The 24,451-nt window shown below is 43.0% G+C and overlaps 1 protein-coding gene across 2 annotated transcripts in view; it reads left to right on the top strand.

Annotated features, from left to right (window-relative positions):
* The window catches only part of PTPRA (protein tyrosine phosphatase receptor type A), a 156,616-nt gene that overhangs the window by 80,484 nt on the left and 51,681 nt on the right, over positions 1–24,451 (top strand). For both annotated transcript variants that reach the window (XM_063135389.1, XM_063135388.1), the window contains exons 3-4: positions 20,618–20,696; positions 22,133–22,501. In XM_063135389.1, coding sequence (XP_062991459.1) covers positions 20,618–20,696; positions 22,133–22,501 — 448 coding nt within the window. The remainder of the gene's footprint in view (positions 1–20,617; positions 20,697–22,132; positions 22,502–24,451) is intronic.

Here is a 24,451-nt window from a genome sequence, read left to right as displayed (position 1 = left end):
TACCGCTAATTTCTTCCACAATATACCAATGAGAAAGTTGCCACTGATACTGATAATGCCTTAGTCTTATCGTCTTATCCCCTTTTAAAGTTGTCCAGGTTAGTGGCTATTACTACTTTTTGTGGTAGTGAATTTCATAGTTTATGCATTGTATGAAGAAGTGCATAGTTAATATATAGTGGAGGAACAGGAAAGCTGAGAGTATAGGTAGGTTGGACCAGGATTTATTATAGAAGTGAACCTTGAGCAGCGAGATAAATTGTTCGCAGGGGGGAAGTGGCATGACAGAACGCATAGAGAGAATATAGGTCAGTGGGTTTTTTTTTACTTTTACCCTCAAGGTACCCTTTCCACATGTACTAATCTCCTGTAGAACCCCAACATGTGGCGTAGGTTCTGGAACAGATTCTAGCATGAATGCTATGTTCATGTGGGGCATTTGCACGTAGTGCATTGTAGAGGAAGACAGAAGGTTTGTCCATAGTCATCTAAATTCTAAATTGAAGAACTGTTGATAAGCTTGAAATCACCAGAACACAATTTGGAAACCATGTTATCGTTATGAAGGTTGTAACAGGCTCTTAAGTGTTGTGAACCACCTAGAGAGCTTCAGCTATTGGGTGGTATTAAATAGGGGTATGCACGGACCCCCCCCCCCCGCTCCGCTTCTCTTCCAGATCCGCGATTTGCAGATCGGGCCGCTCCGCCCCCGCTCCACCTATGTCCGCTCCGCTGCGGAGCTCCGGATCCGGATCGGAGCTCTGTTTCCCCCCCCCATAGGCTTGCATTGAAAGCTAAAAAAATATACAACTTTTTTTCTGTTAAAGTTAGAAACCTCAAGTTTGGCACCATGATACCTCATGGATGTATACACACGCACGCCAAGTTTCAAGCTAATCCCATCATCCCCTGATTTTTGGGGAATTTTTGAAAATCTGGCACCCCATTCACACCCCTTTCGATAGCTCCGTCAATTTGCACGTTAGAAACCTCAAACTCGGCACCATGATAGCTTATCCAGGGATACACATGCACGCCAAGACTCAAGGCAATCTCATCATCCCCTGATTTTTGGCGGGGATCTAACCTCTAACGCACCACCCATAACCCCAATTCACACTCCTTTCGATAGCTCCATCAATTTGCACGTTAGAAACCTCAAAATCGCTACCATGATAGCTTATCCATGTGTCCACATGGACGCCAAGTTTCAAGCCAATCCCATCATTCCCCTGATTTTTGAGGAATTTTTGAAAATCGGGCACCCCATTCACACCCCTTTCGATAGCTCCGTCAATTTGCATGTTAGAAACCTCAAACTCGGCACCATGATAGCTTATCCAGGGATACACATGCACGCCAAGACTCAAGGCAATCCCATCATCTCCTGATTTTTGGCGGGGCTTAAACCTTTTAACTCACCCCAAATCAAGTCCCATTTTACAACTATGTCAATTTGCACGTCAGAAACCTCACCTTCAGTACCATGACAGCTAATCCATGTGTCCACATGGACGCCAAGTTTCAAGCCAAACCCATCATCCCCTGATTTTTGGGAAATTTTTGGAAATCGGGCACCCCATTCACACCCCTTTCGATAGCTCCGTCAATTTGCATGTTAGAAACCTCAAACTCGGCACCATGATAGCTTATCCAGGGATACACATGCACGCCAAGGCTCAAGGCAATCCCATCATCCCCTGATTTTTGGCGGGGCTCTAACCTTTTAACTCACCCCAAATCAAGTCCCATTTTACAACTACGTCAATTTGCATGTCAGAAACCTCACCTTCAGTCCCATGACAGCTTACCCATGTGTCCACATGGACGCCAAGTTTCAAGCCAATCCCATCATCCCCGGATTTTTGGGGAATTTATGAAAGTCGGACACCCCAGTATCTGCAGACAGCTCAATGGGCCCATTTCAAAGGAAATCCCAACATGCCATGAATTGGGGAGTAGAGATAAACCTAAATATGAATCTTCTTCCACACTTGAAAAATTGATTTGGAACTTGAGCACAGGAAGGACTTCTCCCCTGAGTCAAAGCAAGACACACAAAAACCATCCCTGCGAGGTGGGCAGGGGAGGAGGGAGGGGAGGCAGGCAGGCAGCAGACATTTCTGGGGGCACAAGGAAGTGAGCCAAGGATAGTTTCAAAGCCAGTAATGCATATAAAATGGAATAAATAAATAAATAAATAAACAAAGGATGGGTGGAATTAAAAGCAGCAGTGTTGCTGAATAAAGAAGATTTTTTAAAAAAAGGCTATATCTGTCTTTTACCAGTAAGAGGGGAGTGGATGTGCCCAAGGGGAGGGGGAATCATCTGCCAATTTGACTGGTCCTGTCTAGGTACCAGTCTTTAAGAAGCAAACGATCACTTCAACTCATGATAGGCATTCACTCCAGTGATTTTCCTTTGGAGGGCTCTGATGGCCCTCCAAGGACAGGAGAGTGCACAGTGCACGTCCATGCCCTAGGGGAGCTCATCCCCTTGCACCACATCTATTCAGTTGTTCCCCAAAGTTAGGGTGGGTAGCAGTGCTGTGTTTTTTCTATCTCTTATTATTGGCTTAGTATATGATTTCAGGTTGTGTTTGTGCATTTGGTGGGGCTACTGTTTTAAAAAACACTGGGGAAAGTCCGTTCAGACTAAGAAAGAGAAGTTCCCAGAATCCCAAGTTACCCGTTTTGCCTATCCCCTCCAACTTTGGGATCATGTGATCATGACCGGGAGTTGACTCTGCCCCTCAGCCCTTCGAAAAAGGTATTTTCCCGCTGTTTTACCCGATTTTTCCAAAAATTCTAGCAAGCGAACCGCAGCACGCAGAAAGCTGAGAGTAGGCTCAAAATGACCCCCAGCCACAACTCTCTAAGCACAAGAAGTTTCAGAAAGATAGCTTAAAAAACAACGCAATTATCCCCTATTCTTTTCCGCAATGCAATCCTATGGGCGAAATTTTTCAAAATGGCGATCAGATCAGTCCGCGAAAAGAGAAGCGCTCCGCGTATGGCCGTTTCTCTTCTCCGTGCTTCTACGGGTCCCCGGTCTGCTTCTACTCCGCCTCTGGGCAAGGCAGAGCAGGCCAATTCGCTTCTGATTCTCCGCTTCTAATCGGAGCGGAGCACATCCCTAGTATTAAATAAAAAACAAAACGTTGGACTCCCCATGTATTTTTTTCTGAATTGGACAGGAAAGTGTGGCTTTCTGTGCTAAGTGCTCTGCCTAGTGCTTAATCCAGCCTCCTTTAGCTTGGCTCCCTCCAGATGTGTTCACTACGGTCTGGGGCCATGCTGGCTGGGGATGATGAGAGTTGTAGTTAAACACATCTGAAGGGGACTAGGTTGAGGAAGGCTGCCTTAATTTTATGTACCATTTCCTTCAATAGTTAGTGTGCTAATTTATCCACTTGGTGTTAACAACAAATCCTTTGACTGTCAGCTTGTAATTGAATAGTTACTTTGGGCTTAACAGTATGTTCCCATGGGTTTGGCACATTAGTTGTTTTTTTAATGGCTCTCTAAAAGGCACCCTGTTTAAAGTGGTGCTGGCCATTTTAACCTCTCTCTCATCATATGATGTTTGTTCACTTCCTCAGGATTTCAATAGGCAGCATTGTCCAAACCTGCCTTGTTTTCTGTTTCTGTGCATTTCTCGTCCTCTGCCTGTAACAGCTACTGTAAGCAGCAGTTTCAGTCCTGAAGGAGGAAAGTGGTGATTTTGAATATCTCTCTGGCCCTGTTCAGAAGACACCTTAAACCACTGCTTTAACCACAGTGGTTAAGCCAGAAGGGGCTTTCTGACTTAACCACTGTGGTTAAAGCTGTGGTTTAAAATGTCTTCTGAATGGGGCCTCTATCATTTTAGGAACAACAAAATTATTTCAGTAAAATTGGTGGTGGTGCCTTTCTCCGTACAGAAAAACAGACTTTAGGAATCAGCCATGATTGAATAAACTTGGCTGGTCTTTTCTCCCATGAAACTCTCACATATGTATCTGGTTCTTGATTTGGGTCCATAGGATCGGAAAGGGCGTGAACTGTTGGGTTTGGATATGAGAAACCTAGATTTCAAAACTCCATACTGCTACAAAGTGTTAGAGGTTGATGAGATGGGAATAGTAGTACAGTTTTAAAATTTGGAGGAGAGCAAACTTCTTGATGCCTTTGTTTTGGGGTTGAGACTTAAAATATAAGAACATAATAGCCATGCTGAAGTGGACCAACAGCCTAACTAGTTCAGCATTCTGTTTGCAAAATGTTTGCAAAAACCCACTGGCAATATGAGGCATACTGCCCCTTATCCTGGAGGTAGTATATAGTCATCATGACTAATAGCCATTGATAATCTTATCCTTCATGAATTTCTTTAATCCTGTTTTAAATCCATCCAGGTTGGTGGCCATCTCTATCTTGTGGTAAATTCTATAGTGCCGCACAGCACATTTTCAAGAAGTACTTCCTTTTGCCTGATCCTGAATGACCCCACCATATTGGAAGACCCTGGTTCTATTATACTTAACAAACATGATAAAAATATGCATGCCCTCTTGCCAAGACCACAGAAGTAGAGATCTGGGTTAAAGTGTCAGTTGCTACTGCTTGGTTTATCCCCTACCACTCAGACTCCAATTAAAGTTTTCAGAGTTCCCACAACTAAATATTCTGTGCCCCTGGATTGCCTGTGACGTCTTGGATCAATGAAATCTTAAAAACAATTATAGGACACACTTATTACTACTTATAACACAAGGGCAGTTTTTAATTTGTGGCTACCATAATATAAAAGACTCATCCATCAATATTATCTTGACTCACATCATGATAGATGGTGAAACAAGCATCAGATTTTGCTTCATGGTGGATGCCAATTTGAGAACTGAAACTATTCTTAATCTTCAAAGCATTGCTTGCAAGAGAACTCACTTATGAGTCTAATTAAGAATGCCTGAAGTATCCTGTAGCTTCTGCTATTGGGCAGTATAAAAATGCAACAAATAAATAAGTTCCCTCGTAATCCATACAGTGTTATTTGCCTCTGTATTTAGAATACGCCAGCTTTTTGTACCCCTTTTCAATAGTTCTTGAATCCTTCTTGTCTTGGTTACCTAATTTCAAAATAGTATTACGTAGAGGCAAAAATAATGTGCTGTTTAAGCAGCAGTCACAATCCACTCCAGATAAATCTCTTCTAAAGATTTATTCATATTATATGTATTAGTGCAAGGTGAAGCATGGGAAGAGAGAGACTACCTTGTGTAATACAGAATGGTTTGACTGTTGACTGTCAAGGTTTAAGAGCATTCAGTGTAGAACAGTCTTGTGAATCATTCTTGAGACAGTGGTGTCCCATTCCTGTTTCTATGTGCAAGAGCTCTTTTATCCTCCATGTTGCCATATAGCTGTGTCTGCCCTTGCAAGTCCATAGCTCTACAACTCTTTAAGGCTTCAAGGGGAACATAGGAAGCTACCTTATACCAGGTCAGACTATATGTCCAACTAGATTAGTGGTGTTAACTCCGTCTGGTGACAGCTGTTGCTTTTCCTCTCTCTTTCGTGGCTGTGATGCAGCTGCTGAAGGCATATAGCATGCAGTTTTGTAAGTGACAAACCAGTGAGAAGTTTGATACATGGGCTGAAATACAGTGGAGCCTTAAATCATCTAAGGTGAGACTAAGGCTAACGATATTTCTCTTTTTCTCTCAAATGTGTAACACAAATCTAGTGTGGAGTTTAAACATTTGCTTGGAGCATTAGAACATGAGTATTGAATGCTGAGGCACCAAAAAGAGGACTCTTAGCTTTTGTCTGGAGAGAGGCTAAATTACTCATAATCTTTATAACCCTGCGAAATGCTATTGAATAAGTTGATGAATGCCATCTCTGTGACCTCTCATTTCCAAGCAGTCATTTGAATGTTTTTTCTCATGTAAGCATAGTTACCTAAAGGTCAGAGAAAGTTCAGAAGTCTAAAAAGATTCTCCCACTGTTTCTCTCCATTGAGATTTTGAATATCCATTTTGTATGAAAGCAGGTGGTCTGTAGGAGGTGAGAGTCCTCTAACCTCAGATTTTGTAAATGAGGCTTGCTCTCTCTCTCTCTCTCTCTCTCTCTCTCTCTCTTAGCTGCAGTCTTGATTTTGCCTCTGTTGACAGGGGGAATTATGGTTCTCCATCATTAGGATGGAATATGAAAACGTTTTGTCATTCTCTTCCTGAGAAATACTTTATTTAGAAATCCAATGAAAATTCCCAGCATCTTGTATCTTAAATTTAAAGATGGTCTTAATGTCTTGCTTTTGGACCACCTGTGACATTTAAAAAAAAAATTGATGTGGTTTCCTGGTATTACGATTTGCAGTCTGTTATTTCTGAACAGTTGCTGTGGCAACAAAATGAGGATTATCTCATAACTGCTGCTCTTTATTGAATGAGCTGTAAAGAACATGCCATGCTGGATCAGACCAAGGGTCTATCTAGTCCAGCACTCTGTTCACACAGTGGCCAACCAGCCATCGGCCAGGGATGAACAAGCAGGACATGGTGCAACAACACCCTCTCACCCATGTTCCCCAGCAACTGGTACACACAGGCTTACTGCCTTGAATACTGGAGATAGCACACAACCATCAGGGCTAGTAGCCATGGATATTTATTATTTTTATTTATTTTATTTATCATTCTTATACCCCGCTCCTCAGCCAAAAAAGGCTCTCAGAGCGGCTTACACTTAGGAAAAAAGACAGTCCCTGCCCTCAGGCTTACAATCTAATAAAGACATGACACACAAGGAACAGGAGTTCAGGAGGGAGGGAGGGAGGAGAGAGAAAGAAAGAGAGAGAGAGAGAGAGTCCAGCAGGAGCAGGCCCCGATGTTACTTCTGCCTGCTCCTGTCCCCTCGGTCCTTCTTCTTCCCCACAGGGCCAAGATGGCAGTTTGCCCTGTGGGGGGGGGGGGAAGAGTCCAGCAGGAGCAGGCCCCGATGTTCGATGTTACTTCTGCCTGCTCCTGTCCCCTCGGTCCTTCTTCTTCCCCACAGGGCCAAGATGGCAGTTTGCCCTGTGGGGGGGGGGAAGAGTCCAGCAGGAGCAGGCCCCGATGTTACTTCTGCCTGCTCCTGTCCCCTCGGTCCTTCTTCTTCCCCACAGGGCCAAGATGGCAGTTTGCCCTGTGGGGGGGGGGAAGAGTCCAGCAGGAGCAGGCCCCGATGTTCGATATTACTTCTGCCTGCTCCTGTCCCCTCGGTCCTTCTTCTTCCCCACAGGGCCAAGAATATCTGATAGCCTTCGCCTCCAGGAATTTATCCAACCCCCCTTTAAAGCCATCCCAATTGGGGGCCATCACTACATCCTGTGAGTGAGTTCTATGTGTACTGCAGTTTCTTATCGGGTTGATGGTTCAAGGAAGTGGACCATCCTCCCATTAGGTGAAATTCAGGATATTTTTTGTAGAACAATGCTGCAGCATCTTTTGACTTTAAAGCAATTTCCAGCTAATTGGAGCAAAATTTTGTAAGATGGCTCGAATGATCAGTACCTACATTTAAAAGTTTTATTCTAAAATTAAAGAAGGCAACTTGTGGACCTCCAGATGTTTTGGCCGACAACTCCCATCATCCCTCCCCTTTGGCTATGTTAAGTAGGTCTGATGGAAGTTGCCAGCCAAAACATCTGGAGGGCCACAAGTTGCTCACTACTGTTCTAAAACATACTTCATTTTATATTATGATGTGTTCTGGAAGTGAGGAACATGGGGCCCACTATAAATATATTGCATGGCAGAGCATGCTATAGAAGTGGGAAGGCAATACCAACAGGTAAGGCGAGTGAGACATATAGTATTTATTACTTATTTATTTTAAACATTTGTATCCCGCCCTATATGTGCTGTTTCGTCTTCTGGATCCCAGCCTCATTAAGGTCACTAAAGTAACTGTCGCAGGGGTAGTGGCCTGAATATGATAGGCCTCCCCAAGAGACTGATGAATTTGAAGGATTTCCTGAGTACTTGTGGAGATTTTCCTGCAGGCTTAAGTGGTAGTCCTGCAGAGGCCCTGGTTTCTGCCTGGAATGAGTTGAGAAACTTTCACAATACCTTGCCCAGGAATGGCAAGTTTGGCACGGGGAGGTAATTATCCAAAACAAATGGATCTAAGCCATGTTTCTTGAACAGCAGTCTCAACTTTGCTTCTTTTATCCTAGCAGGGGCAAACCCCTCCCTCAAGGAGGCATTAATCACCTCTAAGGTCCAAGCACCCAGCTCAGCTCTGGCTGATTTCACAAGGATGGGTAAGGATACAGAGAATAACCAGTGGGCCGCAATCTTCCCAAGCAGTTTGTATACACCTCAGGCTATACAGGATAACATGGCTAGATGGGATTCTGGTCACATCCTGCTCCAACCCTATTAAAACCATAGCATCTACGTTTGCATGGATACAAATCACTATCTGTAATATATCCAGCGATCTGTTCGCCGCTCTCGCTGCCACAGAATAAGATTTTAGATGGATTCATAACTGTGTTCAGTCTTATTTATTATGTGTCTTCTGCCATTAAGCTTTAGTCATTGCCTCATCGTTTCATGCAAGCAGTTAGGCTGGTGAGTACAGAGATGCTGATGTTGCTTTATGACTGGGGCCTTTGTGGACCTCTGCTTAAGGTGCCAGACAAGGCTTAGTCTAGGCAAAATAAGAAGCAATGGAAGAGTGACACAACGAAGAAATCCCATATCTTTTAGGTGGTTCTTTCTGGGCTTGTCTGAGGGTAGTGGAGAGTCGGGGAGGTGGGGTTGTGTCTTTGAGAGAGATTGGTTGGAGCTTCTGCCAAAACTTGGGTGGGCCAGAAGTCCAAAGTAGCAAGGACCCAGATGGTCCTGGTCTCCAGCTACAACTGGAACCAATTAAAAGCTGGCATGCCGAGTGCACAAGAGTGCACAAAAACCGGGGTTTTATACAAAGACCGAAGTCATGGCTGCCATGACAAAAGCACAGAAGTTGCAGGAGGATTCTCAAGTAACAAGAGTAGCTGTTCCTGGCTGCAAACAATTAGGTTCATCACCCTACTCCACAGCCATCAAAAACGCAAAAGCAGGGTGACCTCTGTGATAGGCCCTCCATCATGAGGAGCAATACCAGAGCCATTCAAAAACTTGTGGCATTATTTGTAAACTAGACCTCGATTCGTACACCTGGAAGTCATTAACTCTAATCAGGAGGGGAAATCACTTCAGGGTGATTACTTGCATGTTTGATTAATTTTATCTTCTGCCTGCCCTGAGGCTTTTTTTGAATATATGCAGTTTTAATTGGTTTGGCAATGCCAGGTCTAGCCTTGCCGATGTGAGTAAAGGTGCTGAGTAATCTCCTTTGTTAAGGCCAAAGTTTCCTGGCCCTGGCTCAAGCCAAGTAAATAAATAAATAGCTTAGCAGGATCACATGATTGCCCCCCCCCCGCCAACTATGGAAGGACCCCTGCAATTCAAGCTATCAGAGGCATTCATTCAGATGTAAGTCTGAGCTTTGCCTGCCTGTCTCAGCTGAATTTCCTAATTCTTTCCATCATGTGATATTTCCTTGTGATATTTCTTCTTGTCATAAGTTTTCCAGTTGCAGAATATCATATTCATTTTTTAAAGGATGAATGACTAATAATCTTTCTTACTCAAGGTATGGGGTGGCAGGTAATCTTTCTAGTTGCACCGCTTACTTTCCCAGTAAAACTATATCTTCTATTTCACCAACTCCTGTTGGTGTAGTAGAGCTATTCAATTAAAACCCCTTATGTTTACTGCCTTCTCTGCCCATGGTTATCAAAGCAAGCTGTTTTGTGATGCATCAACAGCCTGTAAGGGGGGATAAAATGAGTGTCTCTTCTGTTTTACAGATATGTATTTGCCTGGTCGCCTGGAGGAAATTCTTACTCGTTTTTGGCATGTGGCTGTTTAGGAGGCAGGTGTAGGGATGTTCAGGTAGTTTGTTATACAGAAGGGAATGGTAAATAAAAGGTTAGGCATTCAGAGCCAACATGGTTGCAAGTACAGATATTCATAGTCACTGGTGGGCTATTCAGTATGCTCTTTGTATTTAAATTAAAAACATTAGCAGAGTGTTAAAACTTAGGTTAAAATGTCTGGAAATACTGGGAGGTGGTGTGTGTGTGTTTTCGTTTGATTTTGTTCCCCCCCCCCCAACCAAGTGCTGGAGTGTGTTGTGATGAGTCATCCTTTCTGTTTAACTACAGAAAGTGGGTCAGGGGAGTAAGAGGATGAGTATTGGCAACACATCAAAGACCAGCTCTAAGCCACAGAGATCCAAGTGGGGATTTGGCACCAATCCATTTCAATGCACAGAAACTGCACTAAAGGATTAACAATAAAAAGAAAGATTGCAGAATCTCCCTGTTGTGTTGGGATATGTGCTTTGTCTTGAGAGAAGGTGGGGGGGGTGAGGGGGCAGCCCTGCCTTTTCATTCATTTTATTTATGTAGGAATTTGTCACCCACTTGCAGTTACTCAGCCAGTAATTTTTCTCTCTGTAACTAGCAAATAACTGAGCTTCTGACTGGCGTCAGAAGAATTATGTAAATCAGAAGCTTGCATACGTTGGGTTGGATTCAGGTTTAGTCATACTTAAGAACATGAGAAGAGCCGTGCTCATTCAGACAAAGGGTCCATCTAGTCCAGTACTCTGTTCACACAGTGGCCAACCAGCTGTTGGCCACAAGCAGGACACGGCACCCTCCCACTTACGTTCCCCAGCAACTTGAATATATAGTAACTTGGAGTAGACCCATTGAAATCAGTGGGACTTGTTGATTCGCCTTGATCTCTTAGTGACCTTTTATACCATTGACTATGCTATCCTCCTGAATTGGCTCTGAGAGCTGGGGGTTCAAGGTGATGCTTTTGACATACAAGGCCCTAAACAACTTAGGAACAGGTTATCTGAGAGAATGCCTTCTGCTGTATCAATTGGCCCATTAATTGAGATCTACAGATCAGGGTCTCATGGTCATTCCTTTGCCTACACAGGTACATCTCATGGCAATGAAGGAGAGGCATTGTCTGTTGTGGTGCCCCATCCGTTAGAATTCTGTCCCCACCACAGTGTGACAGGCACCAGCCTGCTAGTTGAAACAGGCATTTAAACAGACTGTTTAAACAGGCATTCGCTAGGTTTTTAGTTCTTCGTTTAGTAGATTTTGTTTTTATTGTGGTTCTTTTTAAAATTATTGTGGCTTGTGTTTATTTTAATAGCAGTTTTAATGAATTCTGTACACAGCCTTGTGATTTCATAATTAAGGGCAGTATATTCATGACTAACTCAGGTCCTGTTGATTTTAATGGGTCTACTCTCAGTATGACTAAATTTGGATCCAGCCCATTTTTACCAATGAGATTTGGTACAGCTGAGGCTTACCAGATTTTGCATCTTGTGCATTTTGGAATCAGCTTAACTTACCCCAAACTTGACTATGAAAATTTCAGAATATTTCATACATAGTTACAAATGGAGTGCTTCTGAGCATCTGCAGAGTGCATGGACTTGTGCCTAGAGAACAACATCTGAAAATGACTTTTCTCTTCTCCCAGGCATTTAACAGCATTTAACAACGCTTAGTTTGTTTGTTTGTAACGGACCCCAGAACTGTTGTTTTTAAATTAATACTGTTGTTTTTATACTGTTGTTTTTATGGTTTTTATGGTTTTAAAATTTGTATACTTTTTAATGTTCACTGTTTTTAACTTTTGTAAACCGCCCAGAGAGCTTCGGCTATATAAATGTAATAAATAAATAAATGGCTGATAGGATTTCCACGGCAGGATCTACACTACTGCTTTAAAATGGTTTATAACAGCAGTGACAACTTTTAGGGTCTGGGACACATTCCATATACAGTTCTCAAACCGTTTTCAAAGTGTCATATCCTGCTTAGTGTAGATCTGGCCCAGGTCAAAGCGTAACTTCCAGCCAGCCTGGCAACTCTTTTTAAAGAAGTAAGATACAATCCTTTCCCCTTGTACAGTCTTGCTGATGTGTATTATTGGGTATTTTGAAAAGGGATCATGCAGTAATGCCTCTTTCCTTCCCCCTCCTGTCCTCCTCCTTTCTCCTCTCTGGTGAGTCCGGAGGCATGATGTCAGGGTGTTTTTCCGCGAAGCATGCAGGATGCTGCAGCTAGCCAACAGCTGTGTGTATGTTGATAACATTGGAAGCATTTCCCCTCTGTTCCTGGTGTACACAGTGGAGGGAATTTCAACACGCCTTGAACCTTAAATGTTTAGACTTAACCATTAAGATCTTGCTGTCAAATTATACCATTAAATGACAAGAGAGAGGCTCTGTGACTAGCAAATGTCTTTACTACACCAAAGGGATTCTACCACGCTATGCTCCCAATTTCTTTTAACAACGTCGAGACGTTATTGGCTTTTTTTGGTTGCTTGAATATCTGCAGCCCCCGTGGCTCACCCCATTGGATATGCCAATTGATGGCCTCTTGATGTTTGTCTTCATCCTGCTAGCAGCCTCTCAAAAATCCCTGTAATGCCTGTAAAATATTATTATAGGCATTGTCGAGTGTCTGCATTGGTTTTATGACTGCAGCCAGAACATTTAAAAAGTGTGTGTACTTGTGTTTGTATTGCACTCTCCTTTACTCTTCCCCCACCCTCAATGCATCTGATTCACCCCATCTTATGCAGTTTCTACCTAAGAGTCAGTAGATGTGAAAATATTAGTGTCGAGGGGACTGTAGGAGCAGGCAGCTGTGTTTAAAACTGATGTAATTTTAAACCACATCAGAGTTATATTAGCCAACTAGCTAGACTTGAGTGGGAAGGTACCCTTTGCTGGCTCCGATAACCTCCTATCTTCAGGAACAGTCTCAAGGACCCTTCTTGGAATCCTGGAAGTAGAATTTCCTCGCTTCAGTATGGGGAACATAAATTCATCCTGAAGCTGTAGATTGTCCGGATGTTTTTTGGTCTCCCGGAGGACACTTGTAAAGAGTACTGGAAAAATCTTATAAACTTTTGATTCCAGCCCTGCATAAAGCCAATTCGTTTTTTATACAAATTCCTTAGTGTCAGCATCACGTTTTCAGGCCCCTGGGATTTTCACAACCCTGCTAAAACGATTTCTCAACGCAGATTTGCTCCTAGTTAACACACTTTAGCAAATACGTTAACTGTTTGGACAATGAAAAGAAAAGGGTGCGCCCATTTCTGAATATAATTCATTTTATACAAGAAGAGTGGAGGTTCTGATTCACATCTAGAGGGCTCCAGGTTGGGGAACCTTACACAAGTGCTTTTGGGGGTGTCTTGAGGATAAGGAAGGGGTCAAGCACGTTAAAGCTGAAAAATTTCTTAGAATCACAAAGTTGGAAGGCATCTTGGCGATCTATACACCTCTGCTGAAATACCTCCAGCAAAGGAGAAGCTACCATCTCCTGAGGCAGTCTAATCCGTTGCTGAGCAGCTCTCACTGTTAGAAAGTTTCTCCCAATGTTTAACTGAAATCGGCCTCCTTGCGATTTTTGCCCATTGGTTCTAGTTGTGCCCTCTAGAGTAACAGAGAGCAAGGCCTAATCTACACCAAGCAGGATATAGCACTATGAAAGTGGTATAAAAGCGGTATATAAAAGGCAGGAGCCACACTACTGTTTTATAGTGGCATTGAAGTGCACTGACAACTGTTGAGGCCCATTGACACCTACCATAGACCGCTTTCATAGTGCAGTATTCTGCTTGGTGCAGATTAGGCCTAAATCTGTTTCATCTTCTTCATGACAGCCTTCCATATATTTGAAGACCTCTATCATGTGGAACCTTCTCAAACTGGAACCTTCTCAAACTGGGGAGAGGCAACGAGTGGGGTGCCGCAGGGCTCAGTCCTGGGCCCAGTGCTCTTCAACATTTTTATTAATGATTTGGACGAGGAGGTGCAGGGAACGCTGATCAAATTTGCAGATGACACCAAATTGGGTGGGATAGCTAATACCCTGGAAGACAGAAACAAACTTCAAAGTGATCTTTATAGGCTGGAGTGCTGGGCTGAAAACAACAGAATGAAATTTAATAGGGATAAATGCCAAGTTCTACATTTAGGGAATAGAAGCCAAATGCACAGTTACAAGATGGGGGACACTTGGCTCAGCAATACTACAAATGAGAAGGATCTTGGAATTGTTGTAGATCACAAGCTGAATATGAGCCAACAGTGCGATATGGCTGCAAGAAAGGCAAATGCTATTTTGGGCTGCATTAATAGAAGTATAGCTTCCAAATCACGTGAGGTACTGGTTCCTCTCTATTCGGCCCTGGTTAGGCCTCATCTAGAGTATTGCGTCCAGTTCTGGGCTCCACAATTCAAGAAGGACGCAGACAAGCTGGAGTGTGTTCAGAAGAGGGCAACGAGGATGATCAGAGGTCTAGAAACAAAGCCCTATGAAGAGAGACTGAAAGAACTGGGCATGTTTAGCCTGGAGAAGAGAAGATTGAGGGGAGACATGATAGCACTCTTCAAATCCTTAAAAGGTTGTCACACAGAGGAGGGCCAGGATCTCTTCTCGATTCTCCCAGAGTGCAGGACACGGAATAACGGGCTCAAGTTAAAGGAAGCCAGATTCCGGCTGGACATCAGGAAAAACTTCCTGACTGTTAGAGCAGTGCGACAGTGGAATCAGCTACCTAGGGAGGTTGTGGGCTCTCCCACACTAGAGGCATTCAAGAGGCAGCTGGACAACCATCTGTCAGGGATGCTTTAGGGTGGATTCCTGCATTGAGCAGGGGGTTGGACTCGATGGCCTTGTAGGCCCCTTCCAACTCTGCTATTCTATGATTCTATGTCTCCCTGTAATCTTTTGTCCAGACTAAACGTATGCAGCTCTTTCAACCATTCCTCTTAGTACAGTTTCCAGACCCCTCACCATCCTGATTGCTATAATCTGGACATGCTCCAATTTGTCCATGTCCTTCTTAAAATGGGGTGTTCAGTACTTGACACAATACTCTAAATGCAACCTGTCTAACATAGAATATAGTAGAACTATTATTTCCCATGCTCTGGACACTATTTATTTATTTATTTATTTACAATATTTATACACTGCTCCCCATTCAAAATTTTGGAGCGGTGTACAAGATAAAATAAAAACAGAATCAAAACACATTAAAATAGGCTTTTAAAAGAAGCAAAATGCAAAGTGAACTGTGGCTGGTCATCAAAGGAAAGCTTCCTGGAACAACAACGTTTTCAGGAGGTGCCAAAAGGAATACAAAGTTGGTGCCTGCCTGACCTCCAGCGGCAGGGAATTCCATAGGAGGGAATTCTGTTTATGCAGCCCAAGATTGCATTAGCTTTCTTTGCTGCCACATTGCACTGCTGGCTTATACTCAGCTTGTGGTTCACTAAGACACCTAGGTCCTTTTCACATGTACTTCTGCCAAGCCAGGTTTCCCCCATCCTATGCTTGTGACTTTGACTTCTTATACCTAAATGCAAGAGTTTACATTTATCTCTGTTGAATCTCATCTGCCTAGATTCAGTGCAGTGTTCCAACCTGGCTAGATCTTTTTGAATCTTGATTCTGCCTTCTATGGTGTTGGCTATAACCACCTACAAATTTGATAAGCAACCGCTCTTCACCCTCATCCAAGTCATTTATAAAAATGTTGAACAGCGCAGGACCTAGGACAGAATCCTGCAGTGCTCTACTCAAGACTTACCTCTGAGAGGATCCCAAACTGTTAATTAGTGCTCTGTTTAGTATGTTTGCTCAACCAGCTGTGGATGTACCTAACAGCAATATTATCCAACCCACATGTTACCATCTTGTCAACAAGGATATCCTGGGAAGCCTTTTGCTGAAATCAAAATATACTATATCCACAGTATTCTCATGATCTACCAAACTAGTAACTCTATCAAAAAAAGGTGATATGGTTGGTCTGGCATGACTTTTGCCTGACAAACCCAGCTTGAGTTCTAATAATCAATGCATTTAGATGCTCATAGGCTGACTGCTTAATCATCCATTCGACAATTTTGCCCACCAATTTTTTTGTTGAGGAAAGCTGCATGGTTCTAAATTGTCAATTCATGATTCGGTCTCTGTGGTCTAGGGCAGTTACATGCCTAACTTGCCAACGGACACACATAACACATGAAATCAAAAATTATTTATTTAAGCTGCTTCTGTACTGCTTGACATCCCAAGATTTCCAAGTGGTTTACATAAAAGCACATACAACACAATATAAAAACCAATATAAAGATAATATAAGCAATATAAGCAAATAAATACCTTTAACAATTTTACAACAAAAGCAGCAAAACAGAGCAGTGTCGAGATTGGTTATAAGTCAGGGAAAGCCTGAGTGAACAAATGCATTTTCAAGAGGAATTTGGAGCTCACCACAATTTTTGCCTCTCAATCCACATACGGGAGAGCAGGTGCCAGTACCAAGAAGGCCCACTTACGTGCCGTTGACTGACGACACACTGATGGTCATAGAGTGACGTCTCCTTGGAAGATCTCAGAAGTCGATTTAGTGCATATAGGGGAAGACGATCAGCTAGTTATCTTGCTCCAGGTTTTCTAGGGTTTTGCATGTCAACAAGAAATCTTGAACATGGCTAGGTATTTTTTTTTATTGCATTTATATACTGCCCCATAGCTGAAGCTCTCTGGGTGGTTTACAAAAGTTAAAAACAGTAAACATTAAAAGCAAATATACGAAGTTTAAAAACATAAAAAGCATAAAAACAACAGTATCTTATAAAAACAGCTATTCTGGGGTCCGTTAAAAACAAACTCAGCTCATGTTGTTAAATGCTGTTAAATGCCTGGGAGAAGAGAAAGGTCTTAACCTGGCACCGAAAAGATAACAATGTTGGCGCCAGGTGAGCCTCTTCGGGGAGATCATTCCATAATTGGGGGGCCACCACAGAAAAGGTCCTCTCCCTTGTTGCCATCCTCCGAGCTTCCCTCGGAGTAGGCACTAGGAGGAAGACCTTAGATGTAGAGCACAGTGAGCGGGTAGGTTCATGTCGGGAGAGGCGTTCCGTTAGGTATTGTGGTCCCAAGCTTTGTTAATAGGCAGCCAATACTGTTCTTTTAACACAGATGTAATATGTGTAGAGCTAGGTGGTCCACTGAGCATCCTAGCTGCTGCATTCTGCATTAGCTGCAGCTTCTAAACCAGGCACAAGGGCAGCCCCACATAGAGCACATTGCAGTAATCTAATCGTGAGGTTACCAGTGCATGAATTACCATGGGTAGATTATCCCTATCTAGGAACAGGCATAGTTGATACACCAACCAAAGTTGGTAATGGACAATTTGGGCCACTGAGGTCATTTGGGCCTCCAGTAACAAGGATGGCATCAGGAGCACCCAAAAACTATGTACTTGCTCCTTCAGCGTCTCTGTAAAGCCTCATCAGATCTATAGAGTGCTACTTTTATATGGTAGGTTTTCCTTCTCCCCCCCACCTCCATTGACAACCACATTTTTAGAGGGAAGACTTTTGGAACAAATGTTCCTTTGGGAGTAATACAGAAACTAGGAAACATAGGATCAGAATCAAGAACTTGAGTTCGTGGCCTCAGGGTTGCTATCTTGGTGGTGTTATTGTAAAAATAGCAACAGCTGCCTACACAAATAAAGAACTCCACATTATCGTGATTACAATCTTGGTCAATCACCCTTGAATTACTCTATTACTTAACCAGGTGCTGTGTTACCTAGGGTGACCTTATGAAAAGGAGGACAGGGCTTCTGTATCTTTAATATTTGCATAGAAAAGGGAATTTCAGCAGGTGTCCTTTGTATATATGGAGAACCTGGTGAAATTCCCTCTTCATCACAACAGTTGAAGCTGTAGGAGCTGCAGCTTGAACTGTTGTGATGAAGAGGAAATTTCCCCCAGATTCCCCATATATACAAATGACACCTGTTGAAATTTCCTTTTCAATACTACTGTTAAAGATATAGGAGCCCTGTCCTCCTTTTCATATGGTCACCCTAGCGTTAACATACTCAAAAGATTCGAAGCCAAGATCCACATTCTGCTAGATGGAAAGCAAGTCTCGGAGCCCAGAAAACGTTGCAGAAATTGAACGTGCTTGCATAAATGTAAAAGATACCCACCCACCCTTTAAGGACAGTTGCACTTTTTCCAGACAGAAGCTTCTATATCTTCAGCTGCTGGACCAGGCAGAAATTCAGCAGGTGCAATAGTAGGGTGACCATATGAAAAGGAGGACAGGGCTCCTGTATCTTTAACAGTTGTATTGAAAAGGAAATTTCAGCAGGTGTCATTTGTATATATGGAGAACCTGATGAAATTCCGTCTACATCACAACAGTTAAAGCTGCAGGTGCCCTGCCCTCTTTTAAATCTGGTCACTCTAGTACAGCTCCTGCAGCTTTAACTGTTGTGATGAATAGGGAATTTCACCAGGTTCTCCATATATCCAAATGACACCTGCTGAAATTCCCTTTTCTATGCAACTGTTTAAGATACAGGAGCCCTTTCCTCTTTTTCACATGGTCACCTTATGCAGTAGTCCTAATGTGACTTTATCTTTAAGCTAGAAAAAGCTACACCATGAATTCTCTGTTTCAGGGCATGCAGCTTCTGACCAGAGGAGAGGTGGGAACTCTAATTAGAAATAATATTCAGAGGAAAAAGATCTGTGTCCTCAAAGGATAATTAATTTGAACCAGCAAACCATTAATTAGGTGGTGCAAGAACTTTTCTTTTTACTTGGTTCTGAACTGCCAGGGTGTTATTCCAAATCCAGGTATTTGTAACATCTGGCTTGCAATTGAAAACATCTCTGAATTTGCACCTTACATTGAAAGCCATACCCACCAATGGGACTTATGAGTAAGACCTGTCATATCCTTTTCTTCTTCATAGAATTTAGTCCACTTGCCTATTTGCTGGTGATCTTCATGAGTTACATACATGTGGGATAGCATGACCATTACTAAAAATGTGGGGGAAAAGATTTAGTCAAAATAGGTGTCAGATACCTGAGTGCCACCAGGTCAGTCCAGTAACCCCATTTAAAAAAAACAACCAGTCCCAGTGATAGTGAAAAATGTAACTCTGTGACGGTTGCAAACCAAATAATACAGAATTTAACAGGTACATCCTCCTGCCCAGGGTTGTTCCTTGAAGCTGATTGGTAGGAGATTCAGGACAGATAAAAGCAAGTACTCCTTCACACAGCTCATGGAAAACTATGGAATTCACTTTTGCAAGATGTAGTGATGGCCATCAATTGGCTGGCTTTAAAAGGGGGTTGAAGGAATTGCTAGAGAAGATTATCAGTGACTACTAGTCCTGATGGCTTTTCTCCCCCCAGTATCAGAAGTAGTGTGCCTTGTACACCAGTTGCTGGGGAACATGGGTGGGAGGGTGCTGTTGCACTTTTATTCTACTTATGGGTTTCTCGTGCCATCTGGTTGGCCACTGCGTGAACAGAATGTTGGACTAAATGGACCTTTGGTCTGATCCAGCATGGCTGTTCTTATGTTTTACAATGTGGTCTTACCTTAATTCTAGTTACCTTAGTGTAGTCCTGCTTGTATTTCCTTTTGGTTTTCTTCTTGTACGCAATGGTCTGGACTGAAAGAACCATGCTGGACTGGGGCTTTGGACTTGTGTTTCTTTTGTCCTTCCTGGTCACATGGCAAACCACTTTGGAAGTTTCAAAAGTACTGTGTGATACGGCAGTGTGGGCTTGCCATCCAAAGAAAACAATTCAATCCATTGGACATGCCTAGCACTTTGGATTCCAGCCAATATATAGAACATTCCCTGATGGCAAAGCAGTGTCAGGGAATAGTTGCAAAGCTCTGTCAGAGAAGTAAAAAAAAGGTGAATACTTAGAATGTGAGCAGACAATGGTTGCACAGCTTTTCAGAGTTGTATTTTGGGTAAGAAGGTGAGGCCTTCTAATGTGTTGGGCAGTCTCAGGAGGGATGATGTGAATTAGGTGTATCTTTCTAGGTTGACCAGTCCAGAAGGCTCCATTATAGATTTGTGTGCCTACTTGATTTAATCTCGTTAAATCATGGCTTGGGGCTGTTTTGTGTTACTCTCTGCAAACAAGAGGTGACTCCCATAGCTAATTGCCATGCCTGTGTGCATGTGTAAACCAATCTTGGCGTGTGAAACTTGCATTTTGATAGGCCTGTGTACTGCTTGTCGCAAGACTCCCTGTTCTTCTCGGACCAGTGAGCACATTTGGAAGTTTGAGGAACTACTGTGGGGGCCTGATGGGTCAAAAGAGGTGTGAGGGGAGCAATAGCAAGGCTAGCGGCTGGGAGGAAGGGGAAAATACCAAGGCAAAGGGGTAGAGGGGAAAGAAAAAGTGAGGCCAGGAGGTGGGTGGGGGAGAACAGCAAGGTACTTGCGTGCTTCCTCTCAGTGTTGAGATCCCTTGGAAATAGATATATATTTTAAAACAACCCCTTCTGATTCCCTTCTAAGCAGCTGGCAGATGTCAATGTAACTTGAGGGTAGCTTCAGCCTTAGGAATGCATTACCTGAATAATGAAGCGCTTCTGTTTTATTTCTCTTCCTCATCCCCAGGCCAAAATGGATTCATGCTTCCTTGTCATCCTGCTCAGCAGTTGTCTGACATGCCTAGGAGCTGCCAATATGACCACAGGTAGGGCATGTATGTCATATTGAGTGGGGAGGGGGGTATGACTGCTTTTCCAGTCATGCTTTTCTTTCGCTATTTCACACACAGCGTGATTGCAAACTTGAACTTGCTGCAGTGCAGACATAACTTTCCGAATGATCATAGAGGTAGGACTGTGTTGCCTGCTCATGTGCTCTCTTCCCCCACTTCCACTGGCTAAAATCCTGAATTAAATATTCAACTGTCTGGGTTATTGTGACATTTAAATTGGGCCAGTGTTAAACTATGGCTAAAGTAAGCCATGGAATGGAGTGAGGGAAATCTGTGGAGGCTGTGAAGAGATCATACAAGCTGGCAGCAAGCTCCCAATCTTCCAACCGCCGTTAAGAGGTTCGGAACATTATATCTGCATCATCTGTGCATGTGCCTCTACCATCTGCATCTTTGCTGTCATTTATATTTAAGATTTTAAATAGAGTGACCGTATGAAAAGGAGGACAGGGCTCCTGTATCTTTAACAGTTGTGATCAAGAGGGAATTTCAGCCAGTGTCATTTGTATGCATGCAGCACCTGGGAAAATTCCCTCTTCATCACAACATTTAAAGCTGCAGGAGCTATACTAGACTGACTAGATACAAAAGAGGGCAGGGCTTCTGCAGCTTTGTGATGAAGAGGGAATTTCACCAGGTGCTGCATGTATACAAATGACACCTGCTGAAATTCCCTTTCCAATACAACTGTTAAAGATACAGGAGCCCTGTCCTCCTTTCAATACGGTCAGCCTATTTTAAAGCATATATTTAGGTCATATGTTTTACAACTTTGAAACTGTGTGTGAAAAACAATAGGATTCTTTATGCCTTGTGTGGGTGTGGGTTCTTTGTTCTAGCTACTCTAATAGCATGCCCTCTGCTAGTACAATGGGCTTGGACAGGGAGTGTGCATTTGTATATACACATACGTACATGCACACTTTGTGTTCAGGTTGTATTGCATTTTAAATAAAATCACTTATTTAAACTACTGGGCTGATTCATTGGCTTTAAATCAACTTTTTATTTAATAAACTATGATGTAACCATTAAAAGCACAGCTGTAAATTAAGCATTTTAGTTTGATGTCATAAGGGAGAAAGATTGCTAAGACCCCAGTGGCTTTGGACAGGGCAGCTTCACAAGGGCAGGGGGATGACACAGTTTTATTCTGTACTCCTGTGGAACCCTCTAGAATAGGAGGATGAGCAGTTCCAGATGGGGAGGAAGAGGAAAGGTACCAACAGAGGCTGGTGTGTGTGTTTGTATAGGTCTGGTTGTTTGGGAGGGCAGAGGCTAAGCAACAGGAATAGATGTTAGGAGGTTGATCCTTGGAAAGCCTCTCCTCAACGCTTCCAACACCTATGATGGGAAACGTGCCCTTTTCCATGCATATTTGCAATTTCCTTTTGTTCTTTTACTTCTAGTGCTACCCTCGACAGGTTCTCCCTTGCCCACAAGTTCCATGAAACCTGTGAGGACGCAACCAAGTAGTGGGAGGCCCACAAGTCCCATCAACAGGCATGCTGCTTCTCCAACAGTGTCTTCTGCTGTGGTACAGAACCGTAGTACTACTCCTGCCGCCACAGAATTCCCACCTGCCACCACCGTCAGCTCACCAGGCACAGAGGCTACGACCCTGAATGTGACTGTGGTCACTTCTGGGCCCACCTCCCTTCCGGCAAATGTCACATCTTCAATTCCACACACGAATGCTGAAAATACAGACTTTGTGCCCGTGGAGGACAACACCACCACGACAGCAGCAACTACTTCAGAAATTTTTGTCACCCCAAGTATGGAAGAGCTTTGCTTTATTTCATTTGTTCCCATATATTATAATCACTTGCTGGTTATGTATATTTAGCAGCTTTTGTGAGTAGTATCTGGCTTTGTTCAGTTACTTGGGCTGTCTCATTACTAAACTATTTCTGTCCTGGAACTATGTCTACTGTCAGGCACCTTGTCCACTCAATCATTGCTTATATATGCTAAAATGTGAGGCAAAGAAGCGTGCTTTAGGCTAGAAAAACAGACTAGATAAGCCTCCCTCTAGCCTTCTAGATGTTTTGGATCTCAGTTCCCATCAACCCCAGCCAGCATGGTCAATGATCCAGGAATGCTGAGAGTCATAGCTTAAAATGTTTGTAGGGCATCAGCTTGGAGAAGAGTAATCTAAATGATGCTCTGAACCACATTGCATGGTCTGCAGTTAATGTAAATTGCTCCAGACCTACTGAACGGGTTTGGTGCCAGACCATTTGGAGTTGGGCTGTTGTTGTTTTTAACTAACTTTAAGTTGCTCCCTTACAGTTGTTATACTCTAGATCAGTGGTTCCCAATTAGCTAAGTACCGCGGACCCCTTGTTTTTCAAATGCCAAGCCATGGACCCCTACTTCTGAAAAATATGTTCTCTCTATGGTAGTTACCTGTGTGAAGCAATTTTTGGGAGAAAACAAAGGGTAGCCCCTAATAAGCAAAGGATTTTAGGTATACTAAAAACAGACCTTAAAATTTGTGATATTTGTGATATTACCACGCAAAAATGACAATGATTTAGTTAGGAATATAAAGACAAATTTAATTTTACTAACGTCTACTTTACAATTGAACAAATTATGACATGTCTAGCAGCTACTAAATCTAAATGTGATGGGAGAAATCATGCCTCCTTTTGTCCCGAACAATCCCTTCCACATCCAGTTCAATATTTCCTACTTTTAATCTCAAATCTGGATCAACATCGAGCCGATTTCTGTGCTTGTTCTTCATATTACAAAATGTCGAAAATGTTTGTTCACAAAGATATGTGGAACAAAAGGGAACTAGATGTTTCAAAGCTTTTTCACCTAACTTCTTATAATCAGGAAAAACCTTCACCCAGAATTGGTCCGGTCTATTTTCTTTGAAAAATGATTTCAATGAACCATCGCAAGTCATGTCAACAAGTGCATCTTGCTCTTCCGCAGATAGTGTTGTTAGTTGTACTTCACCACATTCAAAAGGATCCCTTCTCCATGAGTTTTCAGGATTAGGTGCAGGGAAGTAATCTCTGAAGCTAGTCGCTAAACTTCGCAGGTGCTTTCGCGCATGATGTCACCGTCGAAGCAGACAGAGCGCGGGAGACAGCGTATTTTCTTTTATTAAAATGCAGACCTTGCAGAGCTAATAGGTGAATGGTGCCACGGACCCCCTGGGTGGGTCCGCGGACCACCAATTGGGAACCATTGCTCTAGATCAATGAATTCAGAATGAACCTTGTTTTAAGGCTCTGTTCTCAAGATCATTTAGGGTAGGAGTGCATAACCTTTTCAGCCTGTAGAGGGCCTGTAGTTCAGTGGTAGAACAGATGCATTGTATGCAGACAGTCACAGGTTTGATCCTCAGTATCTCCAGGTAAGGCAGGGCGGAAAAACACACCTGAAACCCTGGAGAGCCATTGCAGGCAGTGTTGGCAATACTGCACTAGATGGAGCAAGGGTCTAACCTGGTATAAGACAGCTTCCTAGGTTCTAGATTAGTAAAACTGCTGTAACTATCCTTTCCTTGTTCTCTTAAGAATGAGGACTAAATTACCACATCATAAACGCACGTTCAGAGGGACACCAAGTCCCCATCCATTTACTACGATTTAACCCACCCTCAAAAGGCTTCTAAGATTTAAGGAACTAGTTTGCAGATGGATTATTACTGCTGACCTCTGCATTACTTGTTGATTGCTAATCTTTCCCTTACCATCACAAAA

The sequence above is a fragment of the Elgaria multicarinata genome, chromosome 10, assembly GCF_023053635.1.
Source record: "Elgaria multicarinata webbii isolate HBS135686 ecotype San Diego chromosome 10, rElgMul1.1.pri, whole genome shotgun sequence".
Lineage (NCBI taxonomy): Eukaryota > Metazoa > Chordata > Lepidosauria > Squamata > Anguidae > Elgaria > Elgaria multicarinata.
Note: the sequence above shows the minus strand (reverse complement) of the source record. Positions and strands in the feature narration are given on the sequence as shown.